This window comes from Apiospora kogelbergensis (assembly GCF_038363985.1).
Source record: "Apiospora kogelbergensis strain CBS 113332 chromosome Unknown utg000001l_segment0_segment0, whole genome shotgun sequence".
NCBI classification, from domain to species: Eukaryota; Fungi; Ascomycota; class Sordariomycetes; order Amphisphaeriales; family Apiosporaceae; genus Apiospora; species Apiospora kogelbergensis.
The window spans coordinates 6,802,838-6,816,329 of NW_027117418.1; the positions used below are offsets into that span (position 1 = coordinate 6,802,838).

Sequence of the window (13,492 nt, forward strand, 5' to 3'; positions counted from 1 at the left end):
GTGGGAAGGGAGTGTTTTGTGTATCTGGAAGGGACGGCGCGAAACGGCACGTGTATTTCGGGGGGTGACCACAGTATATTTGATGTAGTGTATTGGATGTATGTGTGTTGGTCGTACAACAAGTTTTTGCCGCAGAGTTGCACCCCTTTCCCCTTACACAGGTAGGAAGGGAGAAGCAATGATTGAGGGGCAAGCAGGGGCGTATTAGGATCTGATGGGCCACACATTTGGGAAGGGGACGCTTGTGGCACTGAGAATAGGTGAAGCTAATTATACCAATTTTCTACTTGGATTCCCGCCTTTACTTGATCTCACATTCTGATGTCTCTTCCAAGCTGAATGTTTAGAACGGTCCAAACCATTCCAAGGGGCGTCGGTCCAATGAGAAGTAGACTGTGGCTTCTCAAAGGTGATTAAGCATATAGTGCTTGGAATAGTTCGACCTAACAATACTTTCCCACGAACAATGACTTGATGCTAGCTATCGGAATAATTCTTACAAGCCGGTCATGTCCCGAAAATTGGGTGACAGTTACTCCAGAAGGGGTCGCCTGTAGGACATTGAAGCTGCTCTCGAAATACACACTTAATAGAGAAGACGCTAACAACAGTGGGAGCGAGATGTCCTGTGGACGGACGGGCTTGGAAGAAGGGAGAGGGAAGTGAAGCAGTTCATTGTTGTATCCAGCTTTCTCTCCCCCTTCTCCAGCATTGCACACCTGCCACAAGCAACCTCATGGGACACTCGAACATGTTCCTCTAATGTCTCCTTATTCTCTAAAGTTTCTCACGAGGCAGAAAAAAGGCGTCATGGATGTCATCACGGGTAGGTTCTCTATTTTCAGCCTATTGTACAAAGCTTGCTTGCTCGCTTCTCTGTCTTTAGTCTACACCTTCTCTCGGACCCATCCCAAGGTGCTGCTGCTGCCGTTGCTGGCTTGACAGCCCACACCCTTCTCCCTTGCTTCAGCGCACCACATATTTGGTAGGCCGTGGGGTGATTTAGTGGTTCTTGACGATGGTCAGAGAGTCGAGATCCTCCTTCTCCTTCTCCTCGGCCTTGAGCTGCTCGATGAGGGGCATCAGGTAGGGAGTGTCCTGTGGATTTACCGATGATCAGCATGCTGAACTCACTTTATTCCCTCCAAAACACGCCTTCGAAATTGCAGTCGAAACCCCTCTCCTGGAGAGAAAGGGGATAGTTAGGGTTGGGGGAGCTGCTTACCTCCTCGGGCTTGGTCCACTGGTCCTTGGGCAGGATCTTGGCAGTAACGGAGCACTGCACCGCGCGGCGGAGACGGTAAACACGGTCGTAGGCCTCCTGGGGCGGAAGGCGCTTGAGAGCCTTGAGGACCTGCTCGTCCTCCTCGAGGATCAAATCATCGGCCCTGTTTCGATTCCAAAGTTTCCGCAGTCAGCAATCGGGTTCCAATTCATCCCCCCCTACTTCCGTTCCGAGCCCCAGCATCTCCTGCGTGTTGTGGCGAGCTCAATTGGCGAAAACGGACGGGTCGGTAACAAACGTACCTGAGGCCGAGCTGGCGGTAGCCGGAGGCGTTGGCGTACCAGTTGGCGACAGGCTTGAGCATGTTGCGCAGCCATGGGCGCTTCATGACAAAAGGCGCGAGGCTCGGGTAGGCGGACATGATGGGCGGCGGGGGTGGTTCGTAAGGTGAATTGATGTCTCTGGACGAGTCGTTCTAGTGAGTGATATTGTACGTCGTTCAAAATCGCAGGCCTGCACCAAAGCTTCTACGGGTGGTCGGCAGTCGGGATCCGCAAAAGCAAAGCGAGGCGGTGGCAGCTGGCTGGCAGGCGACAGAGAACCTGGCCCGACTTGCGACTTTGCGACTTACGACTTATGACTGCTTGAGTTGGCGCATTATCCGCGACTCTGCATATTGCCGAGAATTCCCTCGAATGATAATGCATAATAGGATACTCTGTACTGCAACCAAGATGTTTTCTTTGTCGATATCGCTTGTGACGTAATTATTGTCTGCCGAGTGCCTCTGGAGACTGAAAGGCTGGCAACGGAATGGCTAGCAACAGAATGATCGCTGAGGGTGCTTAATCGGCCATGGAATTAATCAGATAACATTTATAGCACTATTGTCCTGCCTGAGCCTGTGTATACAGCGCTGCCGTCGCAGCCATCACACTACCAGAAGAGCCGTCACCTCGTAACGCCTACGCTACATACAGCCCGTCGGAATTGTCTCCCGCACGCCACAATTGCACTCCCTCACCAACCCACTACCACCACAATCCCAAAGTTGAGGTCAGCAGACCCGACTCACCCGACAAACCCGTCGCCTTGCCGGTGCAAACAGAGTATGGGATTTTCTCGTCGCCGTCCTCTCCCCCACCACCAACTATTTCCAGCCTCCAGCAGGTTCGCCGGCCTCGGCGCCCACAGCCATGGCTTTGGGCCGTGGAGATGATCCGACTTTCTTGCAGAACTGGACGACAAACGCTTCCGACACCCAATTCAATGCCGTCGCCGGTGCCATCGGCGGCTTCACCTCGGGTGTGGTCACTTGCCCGCTCGATGTCGCCAAGACCAAGCTCCAAGCACAGGGCGGCTTTATTGCCATGTCCAAGGGAAGACATGGCGAGCATCACCCCCGGATGTACAATGGTTTAGTTGGGACGTTCAAGACCATCTTCAAGAACGAGGGCATCCGCGGCTTGTACCGAGGGCTGGGGCCTATCGTGCTGGGATACCTGCCGACATGGGCTGTATGGTTTACTGTCTACAACAAAAGCAAAGAATACCTCACAAGAAGGGGAGATACATACGACCTATGTAAGCACATGCGCCTATACCCGCACCAAGTCGGCGACGATTGCCTTTGCTGACCAAATCTTTGTTCCAATAGTGCGGTATCCAATGGCCGTTAACTTCTTCTCCTCCATTTTTGCGGGCGCAAGCAGCACCATAGTGACGAACCCCATTTGGGTTATCAAAACAAGGCTCATGTCGCAGTCTGGCAGCAACAGGAATCAGCCATACCCGAGAGCAGGCAATACTCCTACGGCGCGGCCGCATGTCAACTCTCCATGGCATTACAATTCGACGCTGGATGCCGCCCGGAAGATGTATACTACAGAGGGTTTAAGGTCATTCTACTCGGGACTTGCGCCGGCATTGTTGGGTCTGACGCACGTCGCCGTACAGTTCCCAGCCTATGAGTATTTGCGTAAGAAGTTCACAGGCCAGGGCATGGGTGAGACGAGTGACAAATTCAAGGACCAGTGGCTCGGTGTGCTGAGCGCCTCGATCCTATCGAAGATCTTGGCTAGCTCTGCCACCTATCCCCACGAAGTTATACGCACAAGACTCCAAACGCAACGAAGGCCAACCCCGGGAATAGAGTACCTGCAGGGTCTGGGCATCTCGGAGACCGCCAGTGGAGGCAAGTCGGGGCCCGACGGGATCCAAGAGCCCAAGTACAAGGGCATCGTGAGGACTGCCCGCACCATCTATTTGGAAGAGGGCGCAAGAGCTTTCTACGCGGGCATGAGCGTCAACATGCTGCGTGCTGTCCCCGCTGCGACGGTAACGATGATGACTTACGAGTTCGTGATGAAGACATTGCACCACAAGAAGAGCGAAGGTCAGCGGAAGAGAGAGATATTTGCAGGTGCTGCGGAGTTGCGAGAGCCATGAGACAGCGTTCGTTGGCTGCTTATTACAACATAGATCGAGGAACCACATGGGGTTTGGACATAAGGGGAAGAAGAAGAAGAGGCGGTGGTAGTCAATTAGTGCGTGCTTTTTTCCCCCACGAGCAAAAGGGAAGCGAAACGATCATCAGACAGCACAGTACTGGTTTGGACGGGGGTTCAGAGATACGATACCCTTCCTTGTAGGCATAGACAGATCAAGACCGGTTATGGGTCACGATCGGCATGGCATTTACTTCTATTCATACGTCTGCGCAACGTCTTTCTGCGTCACAAGAATTTCTTAGCTGCTTTTTAAGTACATAGGCTCACTCGGAGGGAGGGTGCTCGGCAACGGCACGGCAGCATTGGGGCGGCGCAAGGTATCTAGTTTGATTTATCAGGCAAGCAAGTTGACTCCAAACATCGCATCGTGAAAGAGACCGTCGCCTGATCTGAGGTGCTCTCTAGTATCTACTGGCTCAAAAATGCGAAACTTGAGTTTACTCAACACAGACTTTGGACACGCGACGTTAACCTTTGGGTTATATAATATAGCCACCCTCTGAATTCGTTGTCCACAATCTCCCCTCGTCAACTACCCAACCAGTTCACCCTTTCCGAGGAGCGCAAACCGCGCACCGCACGAGCAGTTCCTCTGCTGACTTAACACGAATGTGATGCCAGGCTTGTTCGTCGGCACATCCTCCATGACGCTAGCGCATCTCACACACCTCCGCCACTGCACTTGTTCGTTGCCGCTGTTGTTGCCTCCTCCCGTCGATGGCGCCCCCTCCTTAATTCGGCAGATTTCGACACGCTTGAACACGTCGACCCTGACCCCCTTCTGCCTGCGCGCCGCTAGCGCCCGTGGGTCGTCGTCCACCTCGAGGATGCCGTAGTCGGCAAAGAACAGCTTGGCCGGGTCCACGTGCGTGCGGAACTCCTTGAGGTCCGTCTTGAAGAACTTGTTGACCACGTTCAAAAAGGGAGGTGGCGGGCTGCCCGCTAGCAGCAGCGTCAGCTCGCAGTGCGTCTGCGCCCGCTTTACCGCCTCCTCTCCCGGGCTGGGCTTGAGCGCATTGGGGGCTTGCGGTTGGTTCTGGTTGGGTTGTTGCGCGGCCGATGCCGTCGCACGCTTAGCCAGCTCGGCGAAGGACTCGCTATACTGCTTGCGTATATCCGCCCCGAGCGTCGTGAGCAGCTTGTCGAACTCGGCCACGTTAATGAGCGACGCGTTCGTGTAACGATAAATCTTTTGGTAGGCCAGATGCAGGGCGACAGGCGGCCCGTTGCTCTTAGTGCCCGGCGGGGCGCTGGGGTCCTTCGAACCGCCGGCGTTGCGCGTCTCGTAGTACGTGAGGGCGCGCTGGGAGATGCCATGGAGTACAGCCATGCGGCGGCAGACAGCAGAGAGTAGCCCACGAATCGCCGAAGATAAGACCATGTGCAGGGCGATCTCATTTTTGGAGAGAAGATATGCACTCATGTCTCCAAAGCTCTGCCGCGATTCCAAGAAGCTGAGGAACTTGGCGTCATCCAAGAGGTTAAAGAGCGAATCGGCCAGCCAACATAACAGATCGATGGACCATTTACAACAGCCAGCTAGGGCATCAACAACCTCTGTGATTGGTAATGTTAGAGATACTCAGCTGGATTGAGGGGGATGGTTGGCTTTACCTGGTTCATCAAGCGGCGAAGTGTTGTTCTTCAACTGAATCGAGCCATTGCTGGCGATGGTGATGAGAATGACAATATTGCGCAGGTGAAGAGCGAACATGGATAGTTTGCCGCGGAAGTTGCGCGGCTGGTACTCCCCGTTCCATCCCAAGTTATTCAATGTACTGAGGCAAAGCTGCAGGAGGTGGTTGCGCACTAAGCTGTCATGGTGTGCTTCTTCTGAGTAATCGATCGATACTCTCATTAGTCGAATCATCTCCGTGACCCAATTCTCGGCAAATTCTGGGTTGTTAGTCAGAGGGTGACTCTGAAAATCCAGGTGGTTGAGGACTTACTTTCTCTGCCAACAAAATATCTCGCCACGGCAAGAATGTCGTCGATGTTGTTATGTGTTGTGGCAGCCTGTGCTGTGGACATGGTAAGTGCGGCGACGACTCCTGATTGTTGTGCTGTTGGGCTGTTAGGACTTGACCATAGATTATATGAGTTCACAAGAGTCTTACCGTCGGTCATGGATAAAGGGTCTGCAACAGTGTAATGGACAGGGTGCCATTTTACCTTCCCATCCTCGCAAAGCTGCACAACGGAGAAATGGGTCGGGGATATGGCTGTTTGTAGACCTAAAGAACAGGGCATGAGCACAGTAATCTCACAAGTTGCTCATATGGTACCTACATGACGACTCTCCGCCTTGCGTGAAACCAGCATCGTGGACAGAACTGATGCGGTCCAGATTGAATGAGTTCCAGGTCTCGGCCAGTGTAGCCCGGTCTCGGTACTCAGTCGTTCCGTCGTGATACGTGAAGGCTACTATTGTATCCATACGAATCATATCAATGCCTGTGACTATTTTATTGACGACAATAGGATCGAGTCTCTTCAACTTTGGGGCCGTCTGCAAGTAGGTTAGCGCCGAGAGTGCGATGGCGTCAAGGAGATCATACCGGAGGTGCAGCACCAATACTATTTCTCCTAGAACCCAGCTGCTCGAAGGAAGGGTGCAGGGTTTGCGGCTGCTCAAAGATAACCTCCCAACGGTCTATGATACTTTGGACTTCCTGGCTGTAGGGGCTGTCCGAGGGCGGCACAAAAGACCGTACTGTCAACACGATCAGATTGGAGACGTTCTTCGTTCCTTGGTCATAAGCACTGGGCAGCAACCTGATATGAGATAGCTGTGTCATGGATGAGTCGAGAGGGGACTCGTTGCTTCCAATTTGAAGCCAACTAGAGACTACTACGTGTCTGGTCTTGAGTGTTGGGCTGAGTGTCAAGTTCCCCGGAGGGACTCCTTTGTTCCCGGTGGCAGGTATTCCCCAGTCAAGTTGCATCTGAACGAGCTGAATCTGCTTGGACGACGTGGCTAGAGCGACAAACATGCATTTCCCTGAATCTGGTCAGCAACTTGACAATAGTAATGTTTGGTAAGCTTACACCTCGGGTCAGAGCAGATGGCAGCATGTGTGATAAGATCGTCGGCCGAGCCGACGCTCTCGAGCTCGTGAGGAGTCTCTTCGATTCTGCCGTTGTTTTGTGCCCAAAACATCTTCATCAAACCATTGGTGGTAACACAGAAGAAGGCGGACTTTGTAGGATTCGGATGAAACGGCCCCTGTTGGGGGACGAGGGTTGTCTCAATCGAATAATTATTTCCATTTCCGTCTCTCACGATAGGGGCATGCAATAGATTCCCCTGGTATGTACATTAGTGGCACGTTAGGAAAAGAAGTTGTGTGGCGCGTGCAAAGAATAAGACAACTCACCACCCCCCTATGCGACGGAATTGGGTTCATCCAGTACGTGCCTACGATGGCGTGGAGGTCGTCTACGGGGTCTGCATCCCATTTCCGACTAGGGTGCATTTTGTTTAGATTCGAATTGAAGTTGAGTATCAAGACTCGCCCCGCAGCGTCGATGACGGCCAGCTCGGAAGTCTGGGTAGGGGCCCATGAGATATGCACAATAGGCCCCCGGAAAGGTTCGGGGAGACGACGCAGCGGGTAGGCTCACTGAGACCCCATGTTGCGTCCTTGGGATGAGCGCGGATGTAGCGCAGGTCCAGGGATTGGCCATCTGGAGCAATAGAGGCAATAGTGCCAGACTTGGACCATGCCAGCCCTCTATATAGGAATCAGTTGCAGCCACGACACAAGATACCACGGGGATACCACATACTGGCAACTACCGCGGCTCCTCAGCTCGTCAAGGCGGAGTAGCAAGCGTTTGGTTGGGGGTCGGGTCTGCAGGTTAAGGGGGACCGAGTCGCCGAACAGATCATCCACATCACCCAGATCGACCTGCATCTCGGCCCCTTCCATCGGGTTGTCGAGTATTAACGGCATCTTTTCAGAAGCCATGGGGCGAGGCAGGATGTGCTATGGCGATCTTAGGCGCAGAGGGAAGGAGATGATGTCCTTAGGAGGGTCAGCCACCCTGCCCTTTGCCGGCTGATCAATGGAGTTGCATCCATGTACTTTTCGAAGTTGAGGCTATACAAATGCCAAGAGCGAGTTATTATCATATCAAGAGCATGGGTATCTGTATTCTGTCGTCTGCAATGAGCATGAATACGCAAGGCTGAGAGGGTATGAGAATGGACGCTGGAAAGCAAAGCACCACGGGCCGTTAGCTAGCGTCTCTCCAAGGTGCTCCGGACGGGTACAGCAGGTGCGACAAGCCACTCACCACTTCTGATATGGGACAGGGAAATGGCAGGGGTTAGGCGGATAGACAGATAGTCACCTATCAGCGCCACATGTCTCCCCCCATTCGATCCACTTTTAGGGGCAGTTTCCAAAGCAACGGGTAGCGGTCGGTGCTGTCAATCTAGATTTTCCCCTGGTGCTTGCCGCCAAATTGCATCATTCCGTTCACAGGTACATGCTCTCTGTACGACACACTGAGCAGGAGCAGCAGCAGGAGCAGGCGCAGGACATACCGAGGACAGACAGCCTCGTCGTGCCTGCACTGATTGAGGGAACGACCAAGTAGGCTTCGTGTCCAAGCTGGGTTTTGGTTATAAGATTCAGAGAACTATACATATTGCGGTGCCCCCCCGTTGAGATCTCTTACGCAAACCTTGGGTCTTACATATTCCCGACCATAATAGCCTTTTAACCTTTGATGCCTGCATGCACTGGTCATACCCACTGTGCCGTCAATCACTCTTCCCAATTAAACACTTAGGACTTAGGTATAGCGAGTATCACTATACATCAGCATATACGGCCTGGTTTGCACTCATATGCTCTTCAAGAATGTGTGGTTGAAATGCAGTATTGCATTGTCAAGTTCATTCAGGGTGATTGAGGCAATGTTCCATGTGAATACAGCCACCCATACCGTACGTAGTATCCACATAGTAAGTAGTATTCACATACAGAGAGGCACAAGAAGACCACTCTGACTCTCGTTCGGCGAAGAGTCCCGTCATTCGCAAAGGAAGGCGGAGGAGCAGTCAAGTCAAAGAGCCCACCCCCATGCATGGCGGCTGCTCGTTGTTCACGGTTCCACCCACACCTTCTCCCTGCTCATAACATGCAGATCTTCGCACCCCCAAACCATACAACCAAGCCTAAGCAAAGGAGCCTCAGCACCAACTCCCAACTCTCCTCTCCTCTTCGTGGCCGCTTAGTCTGAACGCTCTTTCTGACAACAACCACTCTCGATATATACGCGCGTGCGTCTTGTTCGGCCGTAACGAGACACGCGACTTTTTGCATTGTTCTTTCGATTCAGGATAATCGCAACCCAATGAGATTTCAGTGTCCAAAAAGATCGGCCTGTCTTCCTTCGTTTTACGTCTTCACTGCGGGACAACAAACACTCGATCCAGCGGCGCACCCACGTGAATCCCGCCCTCCTTTGCTATTCGAAGCGATTGTCCCAGCGGCCGTTGAAACTAGTGGACTGTTATTCGACTTTTGTTATCCTTAGGAACAATCAATCGGAACTGGCCATTGTCGGCGTCGCAGCCACTGCGCAACATATTACCATGGATTCGTCATCTTCAGATCTCTCCGACCCTCCCTCTTCAGATCCTCCCTCCTCTCCACTCTCCGAACTCTCCAAGTCGCCCTCGCTCTCTCCAGTGCCGCGCGCTGCTATATCCCGCTATCTCTCGCCTGTATCGACTGCACCTTCGGGAAGCGCCTCGCCCATGAAGAACTCCTCGGACGCAGATTCTATCTGCGTCAACCCAGAGGGCCCACCGCCCGCAAAGCGACGGAAAGTGGAGCGCAAGCCCCGGACTACTGAGCATTTGGACTTGAAGGCCGGCTACACAGACAACCAGCAGGACGAGGAACTCATAGATCGACTGAAGTCGTCTTTGTCCAAGAAGAAGAAAATCGTTGTCATTGCTGGGGCTGGTATCTCTGTGTCCGCTGGAAGTAAGTACATGCCACTACACATTCCACTTCTCAAAGCTTTTGCGGCTACGATCTGATTTCTGATCACGTTTGCTAACCTACGTTCTTCTTTTATAGTCCCGGACTTCCGTTCTTCGGACGGCCTCTTCAAGACACTCCGCAAAGACCAGAAGCTCAAGGGCTCTGGACAGCAGCTCTTCGACGCCTCGGTCTACAAGCACGACGATTCAACTTCGTCATTTCACGATATGGTTCGAGAGTTGGCTCAAAAAACCAAGACCGCCCGGCCTACCCCTTTCCACCACATGCTCGCGACCATGGCCGAAGAAGGTCGTCTCCTGCGCCTGTATAGCCAGAATGTAGACGGCATCGATACTGCTATGAAGCCGCTGGCGACTCAAATTCCGTTACCCGAGAAGGGACCTTGGCCCAAGACGGTTCAGCTGCATGGAGGGCTCGAGCAGATGATATGTTCCAAATGCAACAGCACCAGCCCTTTCGACGGCTCTCTCTTCCACGGGCCTGAGCCGCCTCCGTGCAAGAGTTGCGAGGAGATGGACAACATTCGCACTTCCTACGCTGGCAAACGCAGTCATGGCATCGGTAAACTGCGCCCGAGGATGGTCCTCTATAACGAGTACAACCCCGACGAGGAAGCTATTGCCAACGTTGTCAAGGCCGATACGCGCGCCAGGCCCGATGCTGTCATTGTGGTGGGTACCAGCATGAAGATTCCCGGGGTGCGTCAAATCGTTCGCAATATGTGCAAAGTCACAAGAGAACGCAAAGATGGCATCGCTGTTTGGATCAACTTGGATCCTGAACCGGCCGGGGCGGAACTGAGAGAGTGCTGGGATATTGTGGTCCGAGGGAAGTGTGACGATGTGGCCAATCTGGTTGGATTGCCGCACTGGGATGAGACCTACGGAGACGACGTTAAAGTTGATGATCAGAAGTACGAGAAGAGCATACGCAGCTCCCAACTCGAGGTCAGGATTCCATCCCCGAGTCTCTCAGCCTCGGAGACAGCCAAGAGCGAATCGCGCGCCATCACGCCTGTCGAAGTCAAGCCCAAGTCGATCGAGAAGGTTCAGGGCATACCTACACCCACTGCTAGTCCCAAGATGCGGAATGCCTTGCCCACTGGCAAACTCGGGGCGCGAACGAGACAGAGTCAGCTCCTCTTTCAAGGAAACAAGACAGCTGCTTCTAGCGGTGCCATTCCTGCCGTCAAAGCTGCTGCCAAAGGCGCGAAGAAGCCCGCGCCAAGAAAACCCAGACAATCAAAGAAGACGGAGCAAAAACCGGCAGTATCGGCAGCCACGGTCAAAAATACCTTCAAGGCTACAAAGGCCGCTACCGCTGTGCCTTCCAAATTGCCAGCCAAGCGTCTGGCCGGCTCAGATAAATCCAAGGACAACGATACCCGTTCCGAGTTCAGTCTGCGCCCCACGACAATTCGGCAGAAGCGAGTTGACGCTGATTACGATTCCAACAAGGCTCAGGATGCTGTAAACTCGCAGCTTCAACAAGAGACCAATGCTCACCGTTCCCCTCCGACTACGCCTACGCAGTCGTCACGTCCGGGATCTGCGCACTCTGGAGTTACCATCAGCCCTCCCTCGAAACCGCGAGGGATGGCGAATCTTATCGAGTGACTGGCTTTACTCGCTCATCGTCTCGGCTACTGACTGGCTGGCTTTGAGAACTAATCTGCATCTTTGCGTATATACATCGGAACACATGCATTGTACATAGGACTTTCTGCATACCCCCATTATTGCATGAGAGGATTCTCGACATTCTAGCGGAGGATCCCATGGCGTTGTGCTGGCGTTTTATCTTTGGGCGGGCCGAGACGGCTTTGGCGAGGGGAGATACCAAATCCGAGTTCTTCAGCATGCACTCAGCAGGTTTTGCTTTCTTCTGGTGGTCCGTTGTTGAGCGGAACCGAGGCTTAGAAGAGCAAGCAATTAGACCAACTATAGACCGAAATGCAATATGGCTCCCGTAACCGAAGGCGTTTGGCCTCGGTTCACACTACACATCATCACCACCCCTTTGTGTTGCAAGACTATGTGAAAAGTGCAACTCCCAAGTGGCAGGAGCACTTTGACAGAGTGACTGGCTTCTGGGCTGAAGTAGCTCCCTTAGGACATGCGTGTGGCCAGCTCATAATGGTTAATAGTCTACCTATGACATCTACTCCGGCCAAGGAAAACGGTACCAGAGCAGCCTTGACTCTGGCGATCGGGTAGGTCATACCATCACCCACATCATCGAGAACTTGTCACGATGACGACCCACCACCTCACCAAGGTGCTGACGATGATATACATCTTAATACAGAAGCAAGCCCTCTCCCCTTAGCACACACACGCACCCCTTTTCTCGCTCATCCCACCATCATCGTTATATGATCCCAAGCCCAGCCATCCGCTCGACCAAGTCCTCCCCCACGCTGACCTGCGCGCCGCTCGCGTCCCGAAAGGGGCTGTAGAAGTCGCAGGTGCCCATGCGACAGACGTAGTGCAGCCGCCCGGAGCCGCCGGCGCGCTGGGCCCGGGAGGAGTGGCCGCAGGGGCAGGGCGGGTTGCGCGGGTCGTTGCCTCGGTCGTCGGCGAAGCCCAGGAAGTTGTTGCAGGGCACGCACTTGTGGTAGGGCCGCCCGGCGTTGTGATTGCGGTTCGAGCTGCGCGTCACCAGGCGCTCGCTCGGCCGCCGGCACCGGAAGCACGGGGGCGGCGTGGCCGCGGCTGGGGCGAGGGGCGCGGGGCTGGCGAGGGATAAGAGCGGTGAGGCCATGTTATTTTGTTCGAAATGTTGTGAACAACGACTTTACGTATGGAAGAGGTAGTCCTGTGAGCTGGCCTGGCTTACACCAGCAATGTTATCACCACAGATACGTTGGCCGCACAATGAGTGGAAGAGTCCTGAGAGGGACGAGTCACTTGAGAACTAGGCACGCCCTCTTATTTCTATTTGATTTTGGGCGTCTTCGGAAAGGGTGGCTATACATGATGGCCATTGGCATGAGGCAGCCTCGCACGCTGTAAGTCCTTCCCTCCAACATGTCGGAGGCCCACCACACGATAAGATGGCGAAGCCAACCACAGCCCGCAAGGCAGTAACACCAAGTTTCGAACAACGAGGCTCCCGCATTGAATGACACATTAGAAACCACATACTGGCGCCTGCCTGAATCAAGGACCTATTCATTTGCTCTCCTTTCCCCAGACCCGCGCCGAACCTGGGCGAACTTGAAAAGAAAAAAGTAGAGTGTGATATACACAATCCATGGGGACAAAAAGACCAAAAGATGCAATCAACTCCGATGCGGGGAATCGAACCCCGGGCTACACGGATCTACAATGAGAGCGTGTAATGTTAGCCACTACACCACATCGGATGGGTTTGTATTGGATGTTGAGATGTTTCGTCGTTGGCAGCATCTAAGTAGCAAAGGTGGGCAGATGGGCAGATGGGCAGATGGCACGTTGTAACTGGCTGGAGTATGAAAATCTCTGATAGCGACTCAGGTCAGGTGGAGTCCAGCAGGGTAACCCCCATGGGACGGTGCCGAGAGGGAAGAACTAGCCGGGGAGAGAACAAAGCTAGGTATTAATAGAGACGATTTATTTGTAACAGTGTCTGAATCTATAGCATTTCAATCGCCATGATTGAGCGACCAGGCTGGATTCTGTCCAGCCAAGAGATGCAGACCTTCTAAGGGGGGCTTCTCCTCACCACCACCGCCATGCCAACGACCCGAC

At 53.5% G+C, this 13,492-nt stretch overlaps 5 protein-coding genes across 5 annotated transcripts; 3 read left to right on the forward strand and 2 right to left on the reverse strand.

Annotated features, from left to right (window-relative positions):
• Window positions 1-1,002: 1,002 nt before the first annotated feature.
• On the reverse strand, window positions 1,003-1,646 carry PG998_002194 (uncharacterized protein; the record flags this gene model as incomplete). The annotated part of the gene is made up of 3 exons (XM_066869012.1): window positions 1,003-1,098; window positions 1,226-1,388; window positions 1,528-1,646. 3 exons carry the CDS (start codon window positions 1,644-1,646, stop codon window positions 1,003-1,005), a joined length of 378 nt encoding a protein of 125 aa, XP_066737427.1.
• A 775-nt stretch (window positions 1,647-2,421) lies between these two features.
• PG998_002195 (uncharacterized protein) lies at window positions 2,422-3,673 on the forward strand (the record flags this gene model as incomplete). The annotated part of the gene is made up of 2 exons (XM_066869013.1): window positions 2,422-2,809; window positions 2,883-3,673. 2 exons carry the CDS (start codon window positions 2,422-2,424, stop codon window positions 3,671-3,673), a joined length of 1,179 nt encoding a protein of 392 aa, XP_066737428.1.
• A 594-nt stretch (window positions 3,674-4,267) lies between these two features.
• PG998_002196 (uncharacterized protein) lies at window positions 4,268-7,691 on the reverse strand (the record flags this gene model as incomplete). Its single annotated transcript, XM_066869014.1, has 10 exons — window positions 4,268-5,292; window positions 5,350-5,631; window positions 5,685-5,798; window positions 5,853-5,969; window positions 6,025-6,244; window positions 6,294-6,736; window positions 6,784-7,042; window positions 7,113-7,283; window positions 7,340-7,469; window positions 7,525-7,691. 10 exons carry the CDS (start codon window positions 7,689-7,691, stop codon window positions 4,268-4,270), a joined length of 2,928 nt encoding a protein of 975 aa, XP_066737429.1.
• Window positions 7,692-9,343: 1,652 nt separating this feature from the next.
• PG998_002197 (uncharacterized protein) lies at window positions 9,344-11,377 on the forward strand (the record flags this gene model as incomplete). Its single annotated transcript, XM_066869015.1, has 2 exons — window positions 9,344-9,740; window positions 9,837-11,377. The coding sequence occupies 2 exons, from the start codon at window positions 9,344-9,346 to the stop codon at window positions 11,375-11,377; spliced, it is 1,938 nt and encodes a 645-aa protein (XP_066737430.1).
• A 519-nt stretch (window positions 11,378-11,896) lies between these two features.
• Window positions 11,897-12,509, forward strand: PG998_002198 (uncharacterized protein; the record flags this gene model as incomplete). Its single annotated transcript, XM_066869016.1, has 2 exons — window positions 11,897-11,973; window positions 12,152-12,509. 2 exons carry the CDS (start codon window positions 11,897-11,899, stop codon window positions 12,507-12,509), a joined length of 435 nt encoding a protein of 144 aa, XP_066737431.1.
• Window positions 12,510-13,492: the final 983 nt, after the last annotated feature.